Here is a 17647-nt window from a genome sequence, read left to right as displayed (position 1 = left end):
AAAACTTGTAAGTTTAATGAAACCACTTCTCGTTCTTCTAAGCTCAAGAGAGTGTAGGCCCTATCTGCTATATCTGTCCTCAAAGGATAAATACTCCATTGCAGCAATCAATCTGGTGATTTTTGTTGCACTCTCGGTTATAAGAATATCCTCCTTTAGGTAAGTAGCCCAAACTTGTGCATATCATTCAGCTGTGGTCTCTTCAAGTTCCTATATAATTCAGAATCTGAATCAGATTTAATATCACTGACATCTGCACAATACATGGAAAACACTATAAATTACAGTAATAAATAAATAAATATTTAATGTTCAGTTATTTATTAGCAAAAATATCCAGGTACTCTAAATACCAACATTTAAATGACCTCTTTTTCCATTTTCCAGAAAATATTTTCAATTTGCCATTTCACTATTCCCTTGAAGCCTCTCTGCATCCTCTTCATAGACTACCCTGCAACCCAGTGCAAACTTGGATATATTACACATCACACTTTCAACTAAATCATTGATACAGTGGTGAATAGCTGAGGCTATAACCCCGCACCAATTAATTTATCTTTATCCATGCTTTGAGTTACAATCTCAAAATGTCTAAAAGATTGGCCAAATATAAATAAAACGCACAAAAATCTGAAGGCACTCAACAAGTCCTCCTTCCCCTTCTTGAGTGAAGGCACCAGGGTAGCACAATGGTACTACAGCTCAGGGTGTCAGAATTTGAAGTACAATTTTGATGTCATCTGTAAGGAGCCTGTACATCCTCCCCATAGAATGTGTGGGTTTTCTCTGGGTGCTCCAGTTTCCTCCCACAGTTCAAAGGCCTACCGGTTGATTGATTGGTCATTGTATTGTCCCATGATTAGGCAAGGGTTGAATCGGGGGTTGCTGGGGCAACACGACTCGAAGAGCAGATAGGGCCTACTCTGTGCTGTATCTCTAAGTGAAATAAATAAAATAAGTCAGGTAGCATCTGTGGAGGGAAATGAACAATCGATGATTGAGCCCAAGACTGTGTTGACATAGAAGCTGCCTGGCTTGCTGAAACCCTCCAATATTTTGTGTGCGTTGCCTCAAGATTTCCAGCATCTGCATTCTCTCTTGTATTTATGGCCGAACATAATATCCATAAATCCATACTGATGCTACATGATCCTCACATTCTTTTCAAACCTTCGGGGAAACTGAGATCTTTTGCTCCACGAAAAGCTGGGCAAACAAACACTAGACCTCATTGAGGGGTCAGCAGTGGAAAGAGTGAGCAGCTTTAAGTTCCTGAATATCAGCATCTCAGAGGATTTATCTTGGAACAAGATATTGATGCAGTCATGAAGAAGGCACAGCAACAGCTCTACTTCATTTGGAGTTTGAGGAGATTTGTGGAGGTATGTCACCACAGACTCTTACACATTTCTACAGATGTATGGTGGAGAGCATTCTGATTGGTTGCATCTCAGCCTGGTGTCGAACCTCCATGCACAGGATTGCAAGGGGCGGCAGAAGGTTGCAGACCCAATTCCATCTTGGGCACAACCCTTCTTACCATTGAGAATATCTTCAAGAAATGGTACTTCAAGAAGGCAACATTGATCATTAAGGACCCTCACCATCCTGACCATGACCAATTCTCATTACTACCACTGGGGAAGAGATACAGGAGTTTTAAGACCAACATTTTCTTCCACTCAGATTTCTGAATGGTCCATGAACACTACCTCATCTTTAGCACTATTTAGTTAGTTATTTTTGCATTTTATAGGTTTTTATGTCTTTGCATTGTATTGCTGCTGCACATCAACAAACTTCATGTTGTATTGTAGTGATGATAAATCCAAATCAGATTCCTAACAATCCCTTCCGTTTGATATCCAAGGGAACAACGTTAATCAAGGTTGACAGAATTGAAATTCCAAAAATGTATACAATATTTGAAAGGAAAAAAAAAGCCCATTGTCTATCCAGCACCATTTCTGGCTTTATTTCCAGTCCCTGATGATTGTTGAAGATCAAAATTGTGATCATTCAAATATAATTCATGTGTGTATTTCCTCCAGAGGACATCATCCTGGTATCTAGATGGCATTTGTAAGCATAGTTTTAAAAATGTGCTTTCAATAAGGCAAATCTAATGGAAGCTCTCCCATTCCTTCATAAACAAGTGGTATATTTTACGGTAGTTATACCTAAAAAATACATTATCTATTGGTATATTTGTCAGGTATAAATTTAAGCTGTAAACAGTGGGTAACGAAAGGACTCAAAAAGCTAGATGCCTTTGATGTAGAAAAGCTCTTTAAAGTCTGTCAGAGAGATGTAATTAAGCTTCAAGACCCGGACCTCTTAACTCTGTCGGCAACTAGATACTCGACTTTCTCACTGGCAGACCTCAATCAGTGAGGATTGGTAAACTGACCATCAACATAGGTGCACATCAAGACTGCATGCATAGCCCCCGTTTCACTCTTTCTACACAGACGATTGAGTAGCTAAGCATCGTTCCAATGCCATCTTCAAATTTGCCGGCAGCACTACTGTTGGACGAATCAAGGGTGGAAATGAGCAAGGCAGGCCACCTCTTGTTCAACATCAGCAAAACTAAAAAGCTAATTTTTCACTTTAGGGGGGTAAACATGTGACAGTCTACATTGAAGAATCAGCAGTGGAGAGAAACAGTAGTTTTTAATTCGTAGCTTATTAGATGACATATCCTGGATCCAGCACATTGATGTAGCCATAAAGAAAGTGTGCCAACATCTTTACTTTCTTAGGAGGCTGAAGAGATTCAGTTAATCCAACTAACTTCTATAGACGTACTGTTGAATGTATCCAGACTGGTTTTATCAGGTCTGGTATGGCAATTTAAATGTGACAGAACATAAGAAACAGCAGAGAGCAGTGAACTGTGTCCAATGTATCACAGGCATATCCCTCCCCACCACAGGTACTACTTATAGTCAAGTCAAGTCACTTTTATTGTCATTTCGACCATAACTGCTGGTATAGTACATAGTAAAAATGAGACAACGTTTTTCAGGACCATGGTGTTACATGACACAGTACAAAAACTAGACTGAACTACGTAAAAAACAACACAGAGAGAAAAAAACAAACAAACACACAACAACTACACTGGACTACAGACCTACCCAGGACTGCATAAAGTGCACAAAATAGTGCAGGCATTACAATAAATAATAAACAGGACAATAGGGCAGTAAGAGGTGTTGCCTCAAGAAGGCAAGATCTACCATGGAAGATCACCACCATATGAGCCACGTCACTTTACCATCAGGTGGGAAAAGCCTGAATTCTACAACACCAAGTTCAGAACAGCTAATTCCCTTCAGCCATTTAACCATTTGATTGACCAGCTGCAAGATCCTAAACACTACATTTTGACTACTTTGCACTAAAATGGACTTTGTTTCTTTTAATCTAACTGTGTTTATTGTAAAGTTTGTGTATAACTTATGTTTGATTTAAGTTTTCCTCGTGAATGCTCCTTATATGATGCTATGCAGCGACGCTGCTGCAAATAAGAGTTTCATTTCACCTGTACACACACGTCCCTGTGCAATGACAATGAACACAACTTTGACTTTGGAATTAAAAAGCAACAGTGACAAGATGGTGGATCAGAGATGTGAGTTGGGGGGGGGGGGTAAAAGGCGACTTGGAGGTGAAAGGGCTGAGAGAGGAAATTCCAAAGACCAAAGCACCTGCAAGCACATCTGTTGATGGAATGGAGGAATGAGTTATTCATAAACTGCGTATGGAGAACTGAACTACCGAGAAGCTCGGTTAATTGTGCCTCAGAGTTTACTTGACAGGAGGAGAAGGACCGCTCTCCTCCATCTTGATTCAGTGTTGTGTTGCTCAGAGAGACTGCACCTGCCCTCACCGCACCCCCCACAAACTCCTCTAAACCCAGTCCTGGGTGAGAGCTCTGTTCCCATCAGCTGCAGACTCAAATGCAGGTACGATATAAGTACATTGAACATTAAGCATTTCTAAATTTCATCCACGTTAGGTTTAGTCGGGCCAGCTCTCTATGCAGGAAGAAAGTCGGTGAAAGAGTGATAAGTATGTGCAGGTGTATTGTTAATCACATCTGCGTGTAAGAGCAGAACGTTAGTATTTATGCTGCTTTAGAGGTCTTCTTTGTAAACGCAGTGGTCACGATATTTTGTTCTGGAATTGCTTTACTGGCAGTCCCCAGGCTGGAGCATGGCTCATTTCTTTGCAAACCGAACTGTAGGCAAGTCGGAAATGAACAAAGACAGCGTGTGGCGGAAGATCAGAGAAACGGCTGTGCCAGGCGGGAAGAGCAGCGGCCAGCTGGCCTCGCTGACTGACCAAGTGAGTCAGCTCAGTCTCTCAGCTCTGCTTGGTTCAGCCAAGCCCCTGACTGTTGGCAGGTCAAGGTGGGGGGGGGGGTGTGGAGGTTGGGAAGAGAAGGTACACAGAAATTCCACTTTCCTGCCGAAATAGGACTCGTTTAGTCCCCACAGCAGCCAGCAAATCCATCCCCATCAGCAAATTCATCCTGCCGATCTCCCAAGTGGGCTGTCCATGACTTGTGGAGCACCTGTCTTGGACTTGGATTTTATCTCTTGGCATAGCTCTGATTCACTGCCACCACAAGATCACTCTCCGTGAGCCTTGGTGCTCTCTGTAGGGCTTTCCAGCCTCTCTCTCCTCCATAACAACTGTAGTATGTGCTGCAATAACACTGCTGCCAAGGGGAATGCCCCTTTAAGACCTGGCACCTCTTTCCAGTGCCATGCAGTGAAGAGGGAGCAGCTGGATAAACTGGATGCGCTCAGCATTGCTGCATTCTTTTGAAAGAAAGCCACACGAAAACTATTGCAGAGTTGTTTGCAGCTGATTGAATACTACTACTGGAGCCTAGTTTAGTACTGACGTTACATCCACTGGACAAATAATGGTAGAATTTAGTTTCTAGACCTACATTTATTAAAGGTCTAATGTGATTTTAGCAGGTGTCAGAATGGGGCAAAGGTGAAAGTGCAAAGATATGTCATTTGTGTAAGGAACAACACAAAAAGTGGGAGGAACTCAGCAGGTCAGGCAACCATCTACGGAGAGGAATGAACAGTTGACGTTTCAGGCCGAGACCGTTTATCAGGATTTATCAGTAATTGCTGTAGGGTGCAGAATGCAATGCTTTAGCTCTTTATTTCAGTTATGTACTGTATCCTTAAACCATGATTTTAGTTCATTATCATTTGTTCACTGGACATGGATGATACTGGCATTTATTGTCCATGCCCTGCACTGGGAGTCAGCCTGGTTGCTGCGTCCTGAGTAGGCCAGGCACATTTCCTATTAGTGAACCAGCTGTGTTTATTGCCACAACAGTCTATTAGTTACATGATTACCCAGTCCTGCTTTCATTGCAGCACCAGATTTGTTGAATTATTTAAAGTTACTTTTCTAGCAGCCATAGCGGGATCCATGGTGCTGCAGGTGCAGTACCTTAACTACAGTGCTACCATACCATCTGGCACCGGGGGGTGGTATTGAAGTGGACTCTAAACCGGTCAGAGACAATGAGATCTTCATTGATTAGCTCCCAATGCATTCACCAGACCCAACTTGTACCGGGCAGATTCCTGACCAGTCCCCCTCCCCCACCATCACTGTTCCAGCATTCCCGGGCTACCTGCTTATTTGCTCTGATGTCCCACAGGCAGAACTGCAGAGAGTGGGAGTGATCCTCCTTGAATCTCAGCCATGTGTGGTACAGTAGTGTAGTGGTTAGCATAACCCTATTACAGGCCCAGAGATCTGAGTTCAGTTCATGCCACTGTCTATAGGAGTTTGTACCTTCTCCCCGTGACCGTGTGGGTTTCCTTCAGGTGTTCGGCCTTCCTCCCACAATTCAAACACTTGTGGGTTAGTAGGTTAATTGGTCACATGGCTGAAATTGGGCAGTGCCGGCCTGCTGGGCTGTAAGGGCCTGGTTCAGTGCTCTATCACCACTCCATCCAGAGAACCTGATAAAGGCCATGGAACTGGCTCCTTGAGGCAAACAGTACGGTTGTAGCAGCCAAGACTAAATAAAATAAAATGTCATCCGTTTCCCTCTTATTGCTCTGAAGCTTGGCACCTTCAAGAGTCAAACTTCCCATTGACCAAGCCACCTCTTTGACCAACCTTTCACACATCCTACAATCTTCTCCTTATATTCAGGATTAATAGTTCTGCCCTCAACAAGGAGTCAAGGGATAGTCAGCAAGGTTAAAGGAGGAAGTTGGTGTTTTTAACAGTAGGGATCTCAATTTGAACCTGATCAGTATGGGCACCCACTGACAATCTGTTCCTTCAGCCTGGACTGAATGCACCTGCACTACACTTCAACCCACCCAGAGGCACCAGCTGGGACCTCCATCCAGAGGAGCAGATAAAGGTCATGGAACTGGCTCCCTGAGACAATCAGTATGTAGTGGCAGGCAAGACCAAAATTCAACCAGGGACACTTAGTATACTAGTACTGCAGAGGCAGAAGTCTTGCGTCAAGACTCCACATCAGGACTGTTACTGTCTGACCAGCTGACCTGCTGAGTCTTTAGGGATTATTTAGGGATTCATCATGGTAACAGACCCTTTTGGCCCAGTTACACCCTAGTGACCAACTACCCTACCAACCTGTATGCCTTCGGAATATGGAAGGAAACTGGAGCACCCAGAGGAAACCCACACAGTCACAGGGAGAATGTACAAGAGCCCTCCATTCACCGGTGGGAGTTGAACCCAGGTCACTGGCACTGTACTGGTGTTACATGAACTCCTCTGCTACCGTGCCTCCCTCCAGATTCCGGCATCTGCAGGCTTTCGTGTCTTTAGGACACAAGCTTAGTCCCTCACTGGCTCATGGAATAATCAGCAGAATAAAAATCTACCATACTCACCCCAATGAAGCATACTACAGTCACACTAATCATACACCGCATTGGTTACAAGATATAACAAAGCCTTGGATCATCTGATGCTGTCCAGTAATTATTTTTGATACTGTCGAACATGTTAAGTCAGATTATGATTGATATGGTTATGAATGATATGGTTATTCAGATATAACCATATCAATCATAAACCAGAGCACATGAAAGACATAGAGTAACCCCTCACTGTACAAACAAACCAACGTGTACATAGTGACATGTGACCTCCATCTTAATGCATTTAAATGAATTCTGCATCCCAAACTCCTACACCAATAGTAATTAATACCTGTTAACAATGATTTAAAGAGTTTGACTTATGGTCATTTAATAAAGAAACAAAACACTGCATATGCACAAAACAGAATATTGTAAAGGTACATTGATAAGACTGGTATAAACTTTTTATGGTTGACTTTGCAAGTGTGCACACTAGTTTCTTAAACCTTACCTATCTCCAAAGCTCTGTTATGTTGCTGTATTATAGTCAGGCTCTGATAATGCACTCGAGCTTACAACAATGGACCTTTGCACCAACACAGCCGTTCTAGTGGAAATTAATCCTGAACCACTGGAAGGTGTAATTTCAGAGGATGGCCTGGTCTGCTAGTCATAACTGGGTTCTTTCCTTCATAAGGCACTCTCCAATTATTTCAAAATGATTTGTTATACTGTATGTTTAAAGAAATAGCAGAAGATCTTCCTGCACAAGAATTTAAACAAACTCCTCCATATTTCAAAATTATAATATCTGTTTTTGATGTTAATATCTTGTTAATGATAGAACCAGTTATGTTCCAATCAAGAAGCATAAAGTTAGGAACTTACCCATTTTAAATTGCTATTGGATGATTTCTAATTCTATAAACAATATATTGTAATGATTACAACCCCCATATACAAAAATAAGTCCTGTGGATATGAATTTTGTGATATTTTATCAAGGTGAAGTTAAATTTCATTTCAACAGTGAACAATTGCTGACTGCATAGACAAGTTGTCTTGCCATGAAACTCAACAAGTTAACCTTTAAACACAGTAACAGATGCTTTTGCTCTCTTCAATTTGTGATGCTAGAGTTCACAATGAAATATCTCACCAAATTAGAGAATACATCCAAGGAAAAGAAAGTCAATCCTACCTTGAGCTTGTGCTGCAGAACTGTGGGAATATCCAAGTGATAATAGGGCCGTCTCGATAAGCTGATTGAATAACACGTCTTTACGGATCAGCACAAATTCAGCATGCTCCTCTTTCCCTTCACTCTCCACAGGATTGTCTGACTGCTCCACCACACAAAACACTGGCAGGGTAGACCCTGAATAAGGAAGAAACAGAATCCAAATAATACATAGGCTTTGGTTTCGAAAGGAGTCAGGTCTGATCACAACCTAATCACTACTAACACTGTTTGACAGGATGAATATTTTGTTCGTTGACTTGTTTATTAATTCCAGCAGTACATCATTGGCTTTGGTAATCAAACCACAGTTCAGAACTCAAAGGCAGTCCTTATTGCATCCATCACTAAAAGCCACTAAGGCAACTGTTTTACCAACATTTTACTTTCAGGATAACCCCAAAATATTTCTACTTCTCTTCGTTTGAAACCATGACAGTTTGCTTAAGAACTACATTTGTTGCATGAGATCCCCAGAGTAGATCTGGAATTTGAAAGTCCTCTGAGCAAACAAATCAATTGCCTTGAGATTGCATTGCAAAGAAAATGCCTACCATCCTTCCCAATTCTTTAAACAGAAGCAACAGCCTTCATCTAAAAGAAAGCAACCATTTTTCAAACAAAAAACATCACACCCTCATTAGGATTTCACTTCCTTCAGTTTAACTTTGATGCCCATCTCATCCCTTATATTCCTTGTTTTGAGAAATGAATTGGGGTGTAGCATATGGTAAGAGTTTGATTATGGATTTGCAGTATCTTTGGATAGAATGATAAAAAAGAGATGATTAATATTTCAAATGTACTGCTCTGAGCTATTGGAAGTAGCTTTACCCATGATCATTCTGAGCTCCTGAAGCAACAAGCTCAACAAATTGAAATGCAAAGATTTCTTCAAGATTATTCACAATTAAGAAAGGGGTGTTGGAAAAAAATGGGAAGAAATATTTCCAAAATTGATGAGTTCTTTTGGAGCAAGTTTGATTATTAGAGAGAAATTGCCTGCGACAGTGTTCTCTAAATACAGGCTCAGGTCTCAACTAAGATGTCAGATACAAAACAAAACAAATGGAAATAATAAGGCTAAAATGCAATAGCTAATTCCATTCATGCCAGTCTCCTTCTATCTTAGTCAAGCCAGTGTGTAATTTAACAAAGCAAAAGACAAGAAGGCAAAAATATTCAATCCTGAAACTCATCAGTGATTTAAAGTTTGCATTCAGCCCACTATCTGATATATTGGGCTTTTACATTTGTTAAGTTTACCAAAAGAATTTAACATTACATTCCATAAGTTTCACTTTTCACTAAGATAAAAACACAATCTGTTGAGATAATTAGAGAAATTATGTGCTAAAAGGGGCGTGCTTCAATGCATCACCAATGCTTGACTAGTTCTGTGTTTTATCGATAAAATCTTAAGCAGCCATGGTAGAATGGTGAAAGTATTTACTGGCAAGATGGAAAGGAAACACGGCGGACTGAAAGATCATAATGTCTTCTGCAGATAGGTTTAACAAAATATGGTTACAAAAATAAATGTGTATTAAACCACTGTATCCAAAACAACGACAGTCTGTAATTCTGAATGATTAAGAATCATTCTAATTTGCTGATGGTAAAACTGGTAATCCTGGCCATAACAGCATGATATATTTTGCAGGTTATTTTATTTATTTATTTTTATGTAGAGATGCAGCACAGATCAGGCCTTCGAGCCGCGCCACCGGCAATCCACCAATTTAACCCACGCCTAATCATGGGACAACTTACAATGACCAATTAACCTACTAACCAGTAAGCCTTCGGACTGTGAGAGGAAATGGCAGCAGCCGGAGAAATCCCACACATTCACAGGGAGTTCGTACAACCTCCTTACAGATGATGTCAGAATTGAACTCTGACATCAGACATCCCAAGCTGTAATGCTAACCACTATGCTACCGTGGTGCCAATCCCACATAATGAAACAATTTGACCTATGTATGTGACTTAAAATTTGTACCAAATACTGTTTTGGGAATTGTTACACTGATAAATATTCTTCAACTGTATTACTCTGGCTATGAAAAATATCTTTATCTACCATAATTCTGATCCCTCAGAGTGCTTGGATACATATAATTCACTTATCTTAGATATTTTTGAATATTGCAAGTTATTGACATTTATCTTCTATCCACAACATACTTGCATATCCTTTCAATATATGTAACACTGAATATTTTATATTTCCAAATATAATGTCATTTTACTCACTCTAAGCTTTTCTGCCCAAGCATTTTAATAGTGCAATAATCACACTAAACAGCCTTTCTGTTTAGGAATCTTTATTAATCTAAAGACTTTGTAGTTTGATTAAAAAGTTGTAGATTTTTTATAATTTACTTTCAAGATTATTTGAATTTTATTCCATAATCTTTTCAAATTATAATTGCTGTGATTCTAATTAGAGTAAAGGCATTCTAAACTATACGAGGGGTGATTAATAAGTTCATGGCCTAAGGTAGAAGGAGTCAATTTTAGAAAACCTAGCACATTTATTTTTCAACATAGTCCCCTCCTACATTTACACACTCAGTCCAGTGGTCATGGAGCATACGGATCTTGGACCTCCGGAAAGTGTCCACAGCAGGGGTGATTGATAAGTTTGTGGCCTAAGGTAGAAGGAGATGAGTTAAGGTAGAAGGAGATGAGTTATACAGCTCTCGTTAAATGTACATGCAGTTCAACTCTTTGAGTGATTATGCGGGAAGTTTGAAGTTAATAACTCATCTCCTTCTACCTTAGGCCACGAACTTATCAATCACCCCTGCTGTGGACACTTTCTGGAGGTCCAAGATCCGTATGCTCCACGACCGCTGGACTGAGTGTGTAAATGTAGGAGGGGATTATGTTGAAAAATAAATGTGCTAGGTTTTCTAAAATTGACTCCTTCTACCTTAGGCCATGAACTTATAAATCATCCCTCGTACATTGATACAAAACTTATTATAGTTCAGCAAAAAAATGAATACCTCATTCATTCAGAATTTGACAGCGGTTATAGTTAGATTAATTATGAGGGCAAAAATCAAAATATCTCAAAGCAGAATACCAGAGTATGACGAGCATGTTGAAATATAATGGAATGATAAGCAAGTACTCCAACAACACAGACAAATGGTTAATTCTTATCTTGGCCGCATTCACAAAAGAACAATATTACAGCCGCAGACAAAATACTCTGGGAACCTAGTCCACTCACCTCTTGGAGGGTTCATAGGACCTGAGAGCAATTAAGACATGTTGGGTTTGACCTAAAATGGAATCATTTCAATGACCTTTTATTTGGGGTTGCTTTTACTTTATTTAGAGATACAGCTTGGAACTGGCCCTCTGGCCCAACGAGCCATACCACCCAACAACGCACATATTTAACACGAGCCTGATCACAGGACAACTTACAATTACCCTACAAATCGGTATGCTTTTGGACTGTGGGAGGAATCCCATGCAGTCACGGGGAGGACATACAAACTCCTGACGGATGGCACTAGAATTGAACTCCAAACTCCAGAATGCCCTGAGCTGTAGTAGCAGTGTACCAACTGCTACGCTACCATGTTTGTAACTTAGCCTGATTTCCCCGAGTAAATTAATTAAAGTGACTCTGCTGAACAAAGAAACCTTGGGATAGATGAATAGAGATCTTGAAACTGATGAAAGGATCTGATAGAACAGATGCAGAGTGACGGTTTCTCCGGGGAAGAGCATTGTTACAGACTATTATAGCAAAATAGACAGCAGGAAATCCAGTAAGAATTCCTACCCAGGGAATGATATGCATATGAAACTGGCTAGCAGAGAGAATTGAATGGTTGAAGGGAATAGAATAAATAATTTAAGAGGGGAATGGACTAGCGGGTGGGAGGGTAGAGAATGGAGGTTTCGACTGACAGATAATGATGGGGAAAGATGGTGGGAGTTCTTGAGGACTAAGACTAGTTGGGCTAAATGGGCTGCTTCTCCCCTGCATATTCCACATAATAGCCTATGCAAAATTACCAAAAGTTCAAAGTAAATTTTTATCAATTTTTATGTCACCATATACAACCCTGAGATTCATTTTCCCACAGGCATTCATAGTAAATATAATAAACACAATAGAGTCAGTGACCACACCCAACAGGATGGACTAACAACTAATGTACAAAGGACATCAAACTGTGCAAATACAAAAATAAATAAAAAAGAGATGTAATAATAATAAATTAGCAATAAATATAGAGAACATGAGGTGATGAGTGCTTGAAAGTGAGCCCATGGGTTGTGGGAACAGTTCAATGGTGGGGCAGGTGAAGTTTGTGACCCTCTCGTTCAACAGCCTGATGGTTGAGGGGTATTAACTGCTCCTGAACCTGATGATGTGGACCCTGAGACTCCTGCACCTTCTTTCTGATGGCAGCAGCAGAATTTTCACTCCTCATAAATAAAATGAAATCCCAGGTTATTTGGTCCCAACACTACCCCACATCCAGTGCAATAGTGGGACGGTGTTAATGGACGTTTCAGAGAGAATAGGTTACAGGGGAAATAAATGCGTTGATTGAAACGCCCTGAGAGCTGGCATGTATGTCCTAAGAAAATATGAATTATTAAATTACATTCCCGTCTCCCGTAAGTATAACCCAAAGTTCACCTCAGTGCTCACCGCTGCTATCTATCTCAGTAATCTGTGTAATCGATTGATCTGTATGAGGGGTAAGCAAAACAAGCTTTTCACCGTTTCTCGGTACATGTGACAATAATAAACCAATTCCAATTCCAGTGCAGGAGGGCAGTACAACTATGACTTTTGCAGCCGGGTGGAGGAAGAGACCTCCGTTCTCCTACCATCTCAGACCTAACTCTTGCCCTGGACTTCCTTGAAGGATACGAGATAGTCAAGGAGCTCCGGAACATAAGAACGACGTGATACTTTAAAGAATAATTTGTTCAAAGGTGACCAAATCACATCACAGTGGCAATGAATCTGGTGCCTTTAATTAGCCACAGGAATCAGGCCAGGGTGTGTGGACCGCGCCTGCCATTTGAAGGTTGAGCTCCGTTCTTTGTGTCACGGCAGTGTCCCTGACACTTTCCGTGAAAGCTCTCCATTCTCCGCCCGCACACGCTGTACACACGTGGATATGGAGTGCGGGCTGGTTCCATGGACAGAGAGACACCTTCCTTAATTTATTAAAAGGGACAACATTGCACAACTGGGGCGTGAGCAACGTGGAGACCACTGGCTGACAACGATTCCTTTGAAGCTCCCCTCTCAGAGGCTGTGAGTGTGAGGGAGAGACAGGGGAGGGTGGGGAAATCCCTCGCGTTTAGTACTGACTGGTCTCCAGGGGCAAATAGGTACAGGGCAGGACAAGTGGCAATCGGCCGTGCTTCTTCCTGTAATCCTACACCGAACTCACGCACACGGTTTAATCGAGATGAACCCTGACACCCGGCATGAAGTGTGCCTCTGCTGTCAGTTCGCAAGCGATTGTTGCATCCTACCTCCCAACGCCTTGACGGGGGAGCCGTTGGATTTTCCTCTGCCTCCGTCCGTCGGGCTACCGTTCGGCTCCAGCCTGGCCTTCTTACCGGGAGGTGGCCCTTGCGCCTCGGGGCTGGTGCTCTTTCTCTCCGGGCTGTCCCGGGGGTAGGGGCAGGGGCTTGTGCTCCTCATTTCCATCCTCCGCCACCAGAGTGTCGGAGCTCCCGAATACCGCTCACCGTGGAGAGTACATGGACCTGAAAGAAAGGAGAAAGCGTGGATCAGGTCTCCTTACGATCACGGCGCACGAACTTGCTCGACCTCGGAAGAAAGCGAGCACATCAGCCGGTGCATTTCCACAGGTCACACCGGCGGAGATCTGCGTGATTCCTTTTATTAGGCGTAACTTTCAAATAAAGTCGGGTTACTACTTAACGGCAGCGAAGGGGAAAGGCAACTAAAGATGCTCTCTCACACGCAGACACACTGACATCAACATAACAATATTAACATAGATTAACTCACCCGGCGCAGGTCTGGTGTTTAACTTAAAGTCTCGGAAACCCTGCAAGTATTACTATCAGGCTTCTCTAAGTGTAGCATTGAAAGTTAAGACTATGTAAACTCGAGTGAACGTTAACGCCTTTTGATGGACTGCGAGAAACGAAAACTGGGGCCATCAAAAGTCATCACAGAAAAGCTTGCACTTAAACGAACTTGTCACATTACAACGCTCCCGCCAGCTGTTGGGATATTTTAAAAACCAGACAGGAGCACTTTTTTGCATCAACACTTGGGGGAATAGCGCCGTTTAAACGCACCTAAACGTGGTAATAATACGCTCGGCAGGGCACGATTGACTTATGACATCGTAATCATATTTAATGCATCTATCACTGTCTTTCGCGGTTAAAATCTAACTTTCAACTGCTCCTCGACTGAAGGTGGCTATTTCGCTGGAGACGAGGCAATTTACTCTCTCTCTCTCTCTCTCTCTCTCTCTCTCTCTCTCTCTCACACACACACACACACACACACACTCTCTCTCACTCTGTCTCTCTCTCTCTCTCTCTCTCTCTCTCTCTCTCTCTCACTCTCACTCTCACTCTCTCTCTCTCTCTCTCTCTCTCTCTCTCTCTCTCACTCTCACTCTCACTCTCTCTCTCCCCCTCTGCTCCTGGGCAGTTTGACAACAATATCTCCCTGTAACTTACTATCTGGGATGTGTCTGTTGTCAGGATGTGCTGAGATGTTTTCTCTGTCTGTGTACGAGGACCATGGGATTCAGGTCTGGAGGTTGAACAGACGGGCTGTAGTCAGTGGCTCAGACCGTGTCTCTCTAACCCGCCGCTCTAACGTTCAGCTATCGGATCCCGTAGGACGAGGGAGATGGATGGAGAGGAGAGATGGGGGTGCAAAAGAAAGTGGAACTCACATACACTCTGCACTCCAGAGAAATTCCCTTCAAGCGGCCACTCCTTGTCACAAATTCATATATAAATTATCTTTAAAGAACTATGTATTTCGAAAACAAAAAGAAAAATTAAAATAATCACTTCGAAGATGCAATATGCAAAAAAGGGGGTGCTGGCGTTCCGATCTAAAAGAGAAAAGCCACCCGTGTCACTGATCATTTCTCTCCGCGATCGAAGCCTTGGGACTGACAGCGACAGAATGAGAGAGAAATTATTAGTTGCGTTGACTCATCAGCGCTCCTCGGGGTTGTCCTCCTTTTCCTGATCCCTGCTCGCTTCCGTTCCTGGTCCGAGACTTTTATTTTGCATTCAAGTGCAAGGGGTGATCGAGCCCCAAGGTGAAGGAGAGAGGGGGCATTGGTGAAGAGGGAGGGGGAAGGGTGGGGGTAGCGACTGAGTCTTGCTCTCTCCGCCGCCTCTCTCGGACAGCGGAGCTCAGTTTGATAAAAGAAATAACACGGGAGGAAATTCACACCCCTCCCCAACACACACACACACACACACACACACACTTTCCCGTCTTGGCCGCGCAAGAATTTTTAATCAGCTTGATTACTGTAAGACGGTTCGCATTTATTACAGATAATAACACCACATGACCAGATCATTAGATGGCTGGTTGAGCCTTCTGAATAGATGCGCTGAATGCAACACACACACACACACACACACACACGCACGCACACACACACATCACGCATTTACAAACACACGCGGAATTCAAAATCACAAGTGCAGAAACACACTAACTGCGACACACGTATGCACCTAAACAGACACGGGTTGTTATATGAAGCACCTCAGCCCACGTAGATGCACACAATACTGGGGCACAACTCCCTACATACGGAAGGTACTGCACCCCGGTATTACTTAGGACTCAAGTAAGTTCCCTGTTAAAGGGAGATGCGTTTAAAACTTAATTTTTCCCCAAGGCGTTAACAAACAATCGAAAGCATAGAGGTCTTCTTCCGTTTTTTTTAAAGAGGCGTGGAATAAACAAAGCAAGTGCACTGCCATGTAAAATTAGTTAATAATAAACTGCATTCTTGATAGACAGATGCTTTCAGCTTTTAATAATTTATCAGAACGAACGTAAATTTGTCTAGGAGCCTGCACTGAATATTTAATAAAGTCAACAGTTCCTTTCACTCCCCACCTCTTTTGTCTTTTAAACCCGATTATTTGAAGATGCCACCTAGCTCTGGGTATAGTGTACGCGTGCAGTGCCCCGGGTGCCCTTGGGGAGATGGTTGGGGAACGTCCGTTGCCGGGAAGGTGGAAGTAAATCGCCTTTGCTCTCGCTTTCTCACTCTCTCCTTGAATTTGGCAGCAGACCGCTGCTCTTTAACCCTCTGCAGAAGAGCGTCCAATGAAAGAGTCACTCTCCTGCACCTTAAAATATTTGGTCTTTCTTAATGTTTATTTACCAGTGCCCCCACAATGGAATTACATTGTAAATTCGTAGTTTTGGACTCAACGTATCTAACCACACAACACTCACACATAGTTATGACCAGACAACAGAAACTTGCTGGCATATTTTGTTACTCGTCTATGCGGGTGACCCAGTCGAAGAGTTCGCAACTTAAGGTGGCTCCTAAACGTTAACAACTTACTGCCTCCATTCCAGGAAGCAAAGTGCCTAACAGAAACTAGCTTTAAAATTGCTGTTTACAAGCATTAATGTTGTAAAATAAATAACAATTTTCCACATTCTTAATCTTCTAGTTTAACTAGTCAAAACGTGTGATTTAAAGGGTTAAAATAATCATTCTATATAAAATTAACCACGGATATAAGCTTATTTTAACACCGGACTAATTGCCAATTATTAAAAAGGACAAAGAAAAATCCACGTAAGTATTTCAATACGGTATGCAGATCCACAACTTAAGCTATCTACCTCAGCATCCAGACGCAAGACAGACTCCTCAAGAAGCCAACTACATTCTTTAGCGTCACGGCGGCTCGTTGTACTGAACCCTGGCAAAACGTTTTCTCTGTCAGTCTCTGGTTCATCCCCAATAGAGTTCCATGAATCCAACTGCTTTTGTTTCTTTTTAGCATTTAATGCAAGTACATTTAATAATGTAAGTATATTTAATAATGCAAAATGCAGCAATCGCCTATTCCATAGCAGCTAAATTTCCCAGTGGATAAATCTTTTTTTCTCTCACTTGCAAATGCTTCTTTGCATTTTCAAACAACAAACGGTTAATAGCTGCTCTGCCTCTCCAGCCCGGCAGACCAGATCCTCCTTAAGTTCAGGAGGGAGCGCTGCCCGTACGGTGGCGCCACTGTGCCATACATTGGCAGCAAAGCGTAACCGGATCGCACAACTCGAAATTTCTACTTGCTCCGGCCTGCCTTGGCCACCCATTCATATGTCAATCGCCCTCATCACCTCGAAAATAAAATAAAGTAGGGCCAATCGCGAATTGGATAGCCGGTGGTGGTGGGGGGGGGGGGGGGAGAGAAAACACAGAGCAGAAAGAACAAACATTAC

The 17647-nt window shown here is 42.3% G+C and overlaps 1 protein-coding gene across 11 annotated transcripts in view; it reads right to left on the bottom strand.

The window, feature by feature from the left end:
• Positions 1–17647, bottom strand: part of satb2 (SATB homeobox 2) — a 242449-nt gene that overhangs the window by 222937 nt on the left and 1865 nt on the right. For 6 of the 11 annotated variants that reach the window (XM_073046915.1, XM_073046910.1, XM_073046920.1 and 3 more), the window contains exons 2-3: positions 13684–13920; positions 8110–8286 (exon numbers count right to left, since the gene is read on the bottom strand). In XM_073046915.1, coding sequence (XP_072903016.1) covers positions 8110–8286; positions 13684–13861 — 355 coding nt within the window. In that variant the 5' untranslated portion in view covers positions 13862–13920. Of the gene's footprint in view, positions 1–8109; positions 8287–13683; positions 13921–14188; positions 14439–14484; positions 14572–14877; positions 15588–15937; positions 16017–17044; positions 17361–17647 lie in introns of those variants that run through there. The other 5 variants (XM_073046914.1, XM_073046918.1, XM_073046913.1 and 2 more) reach the window with 5 other exon arrangements.

This window comes from Hemitrygon akajei, chromosome 5 (assembly GCF_048418815.1).
Source record: "Hemitrygon akajei chromosome 5, sHemAka1.3, whole genome shotgun sequence".
Lineage (NCBI taxonomy): Eukaryota > Metazoa > Chordata > Chondrichthyes > Myliobatiformes > Dasyatidae > Hemitrygon > Hemitrygon akajei.
Note: the sequence above shows the minus strand (reverse complement) of the source record. Positions and strands in the feature narration are given on the sequence as shown.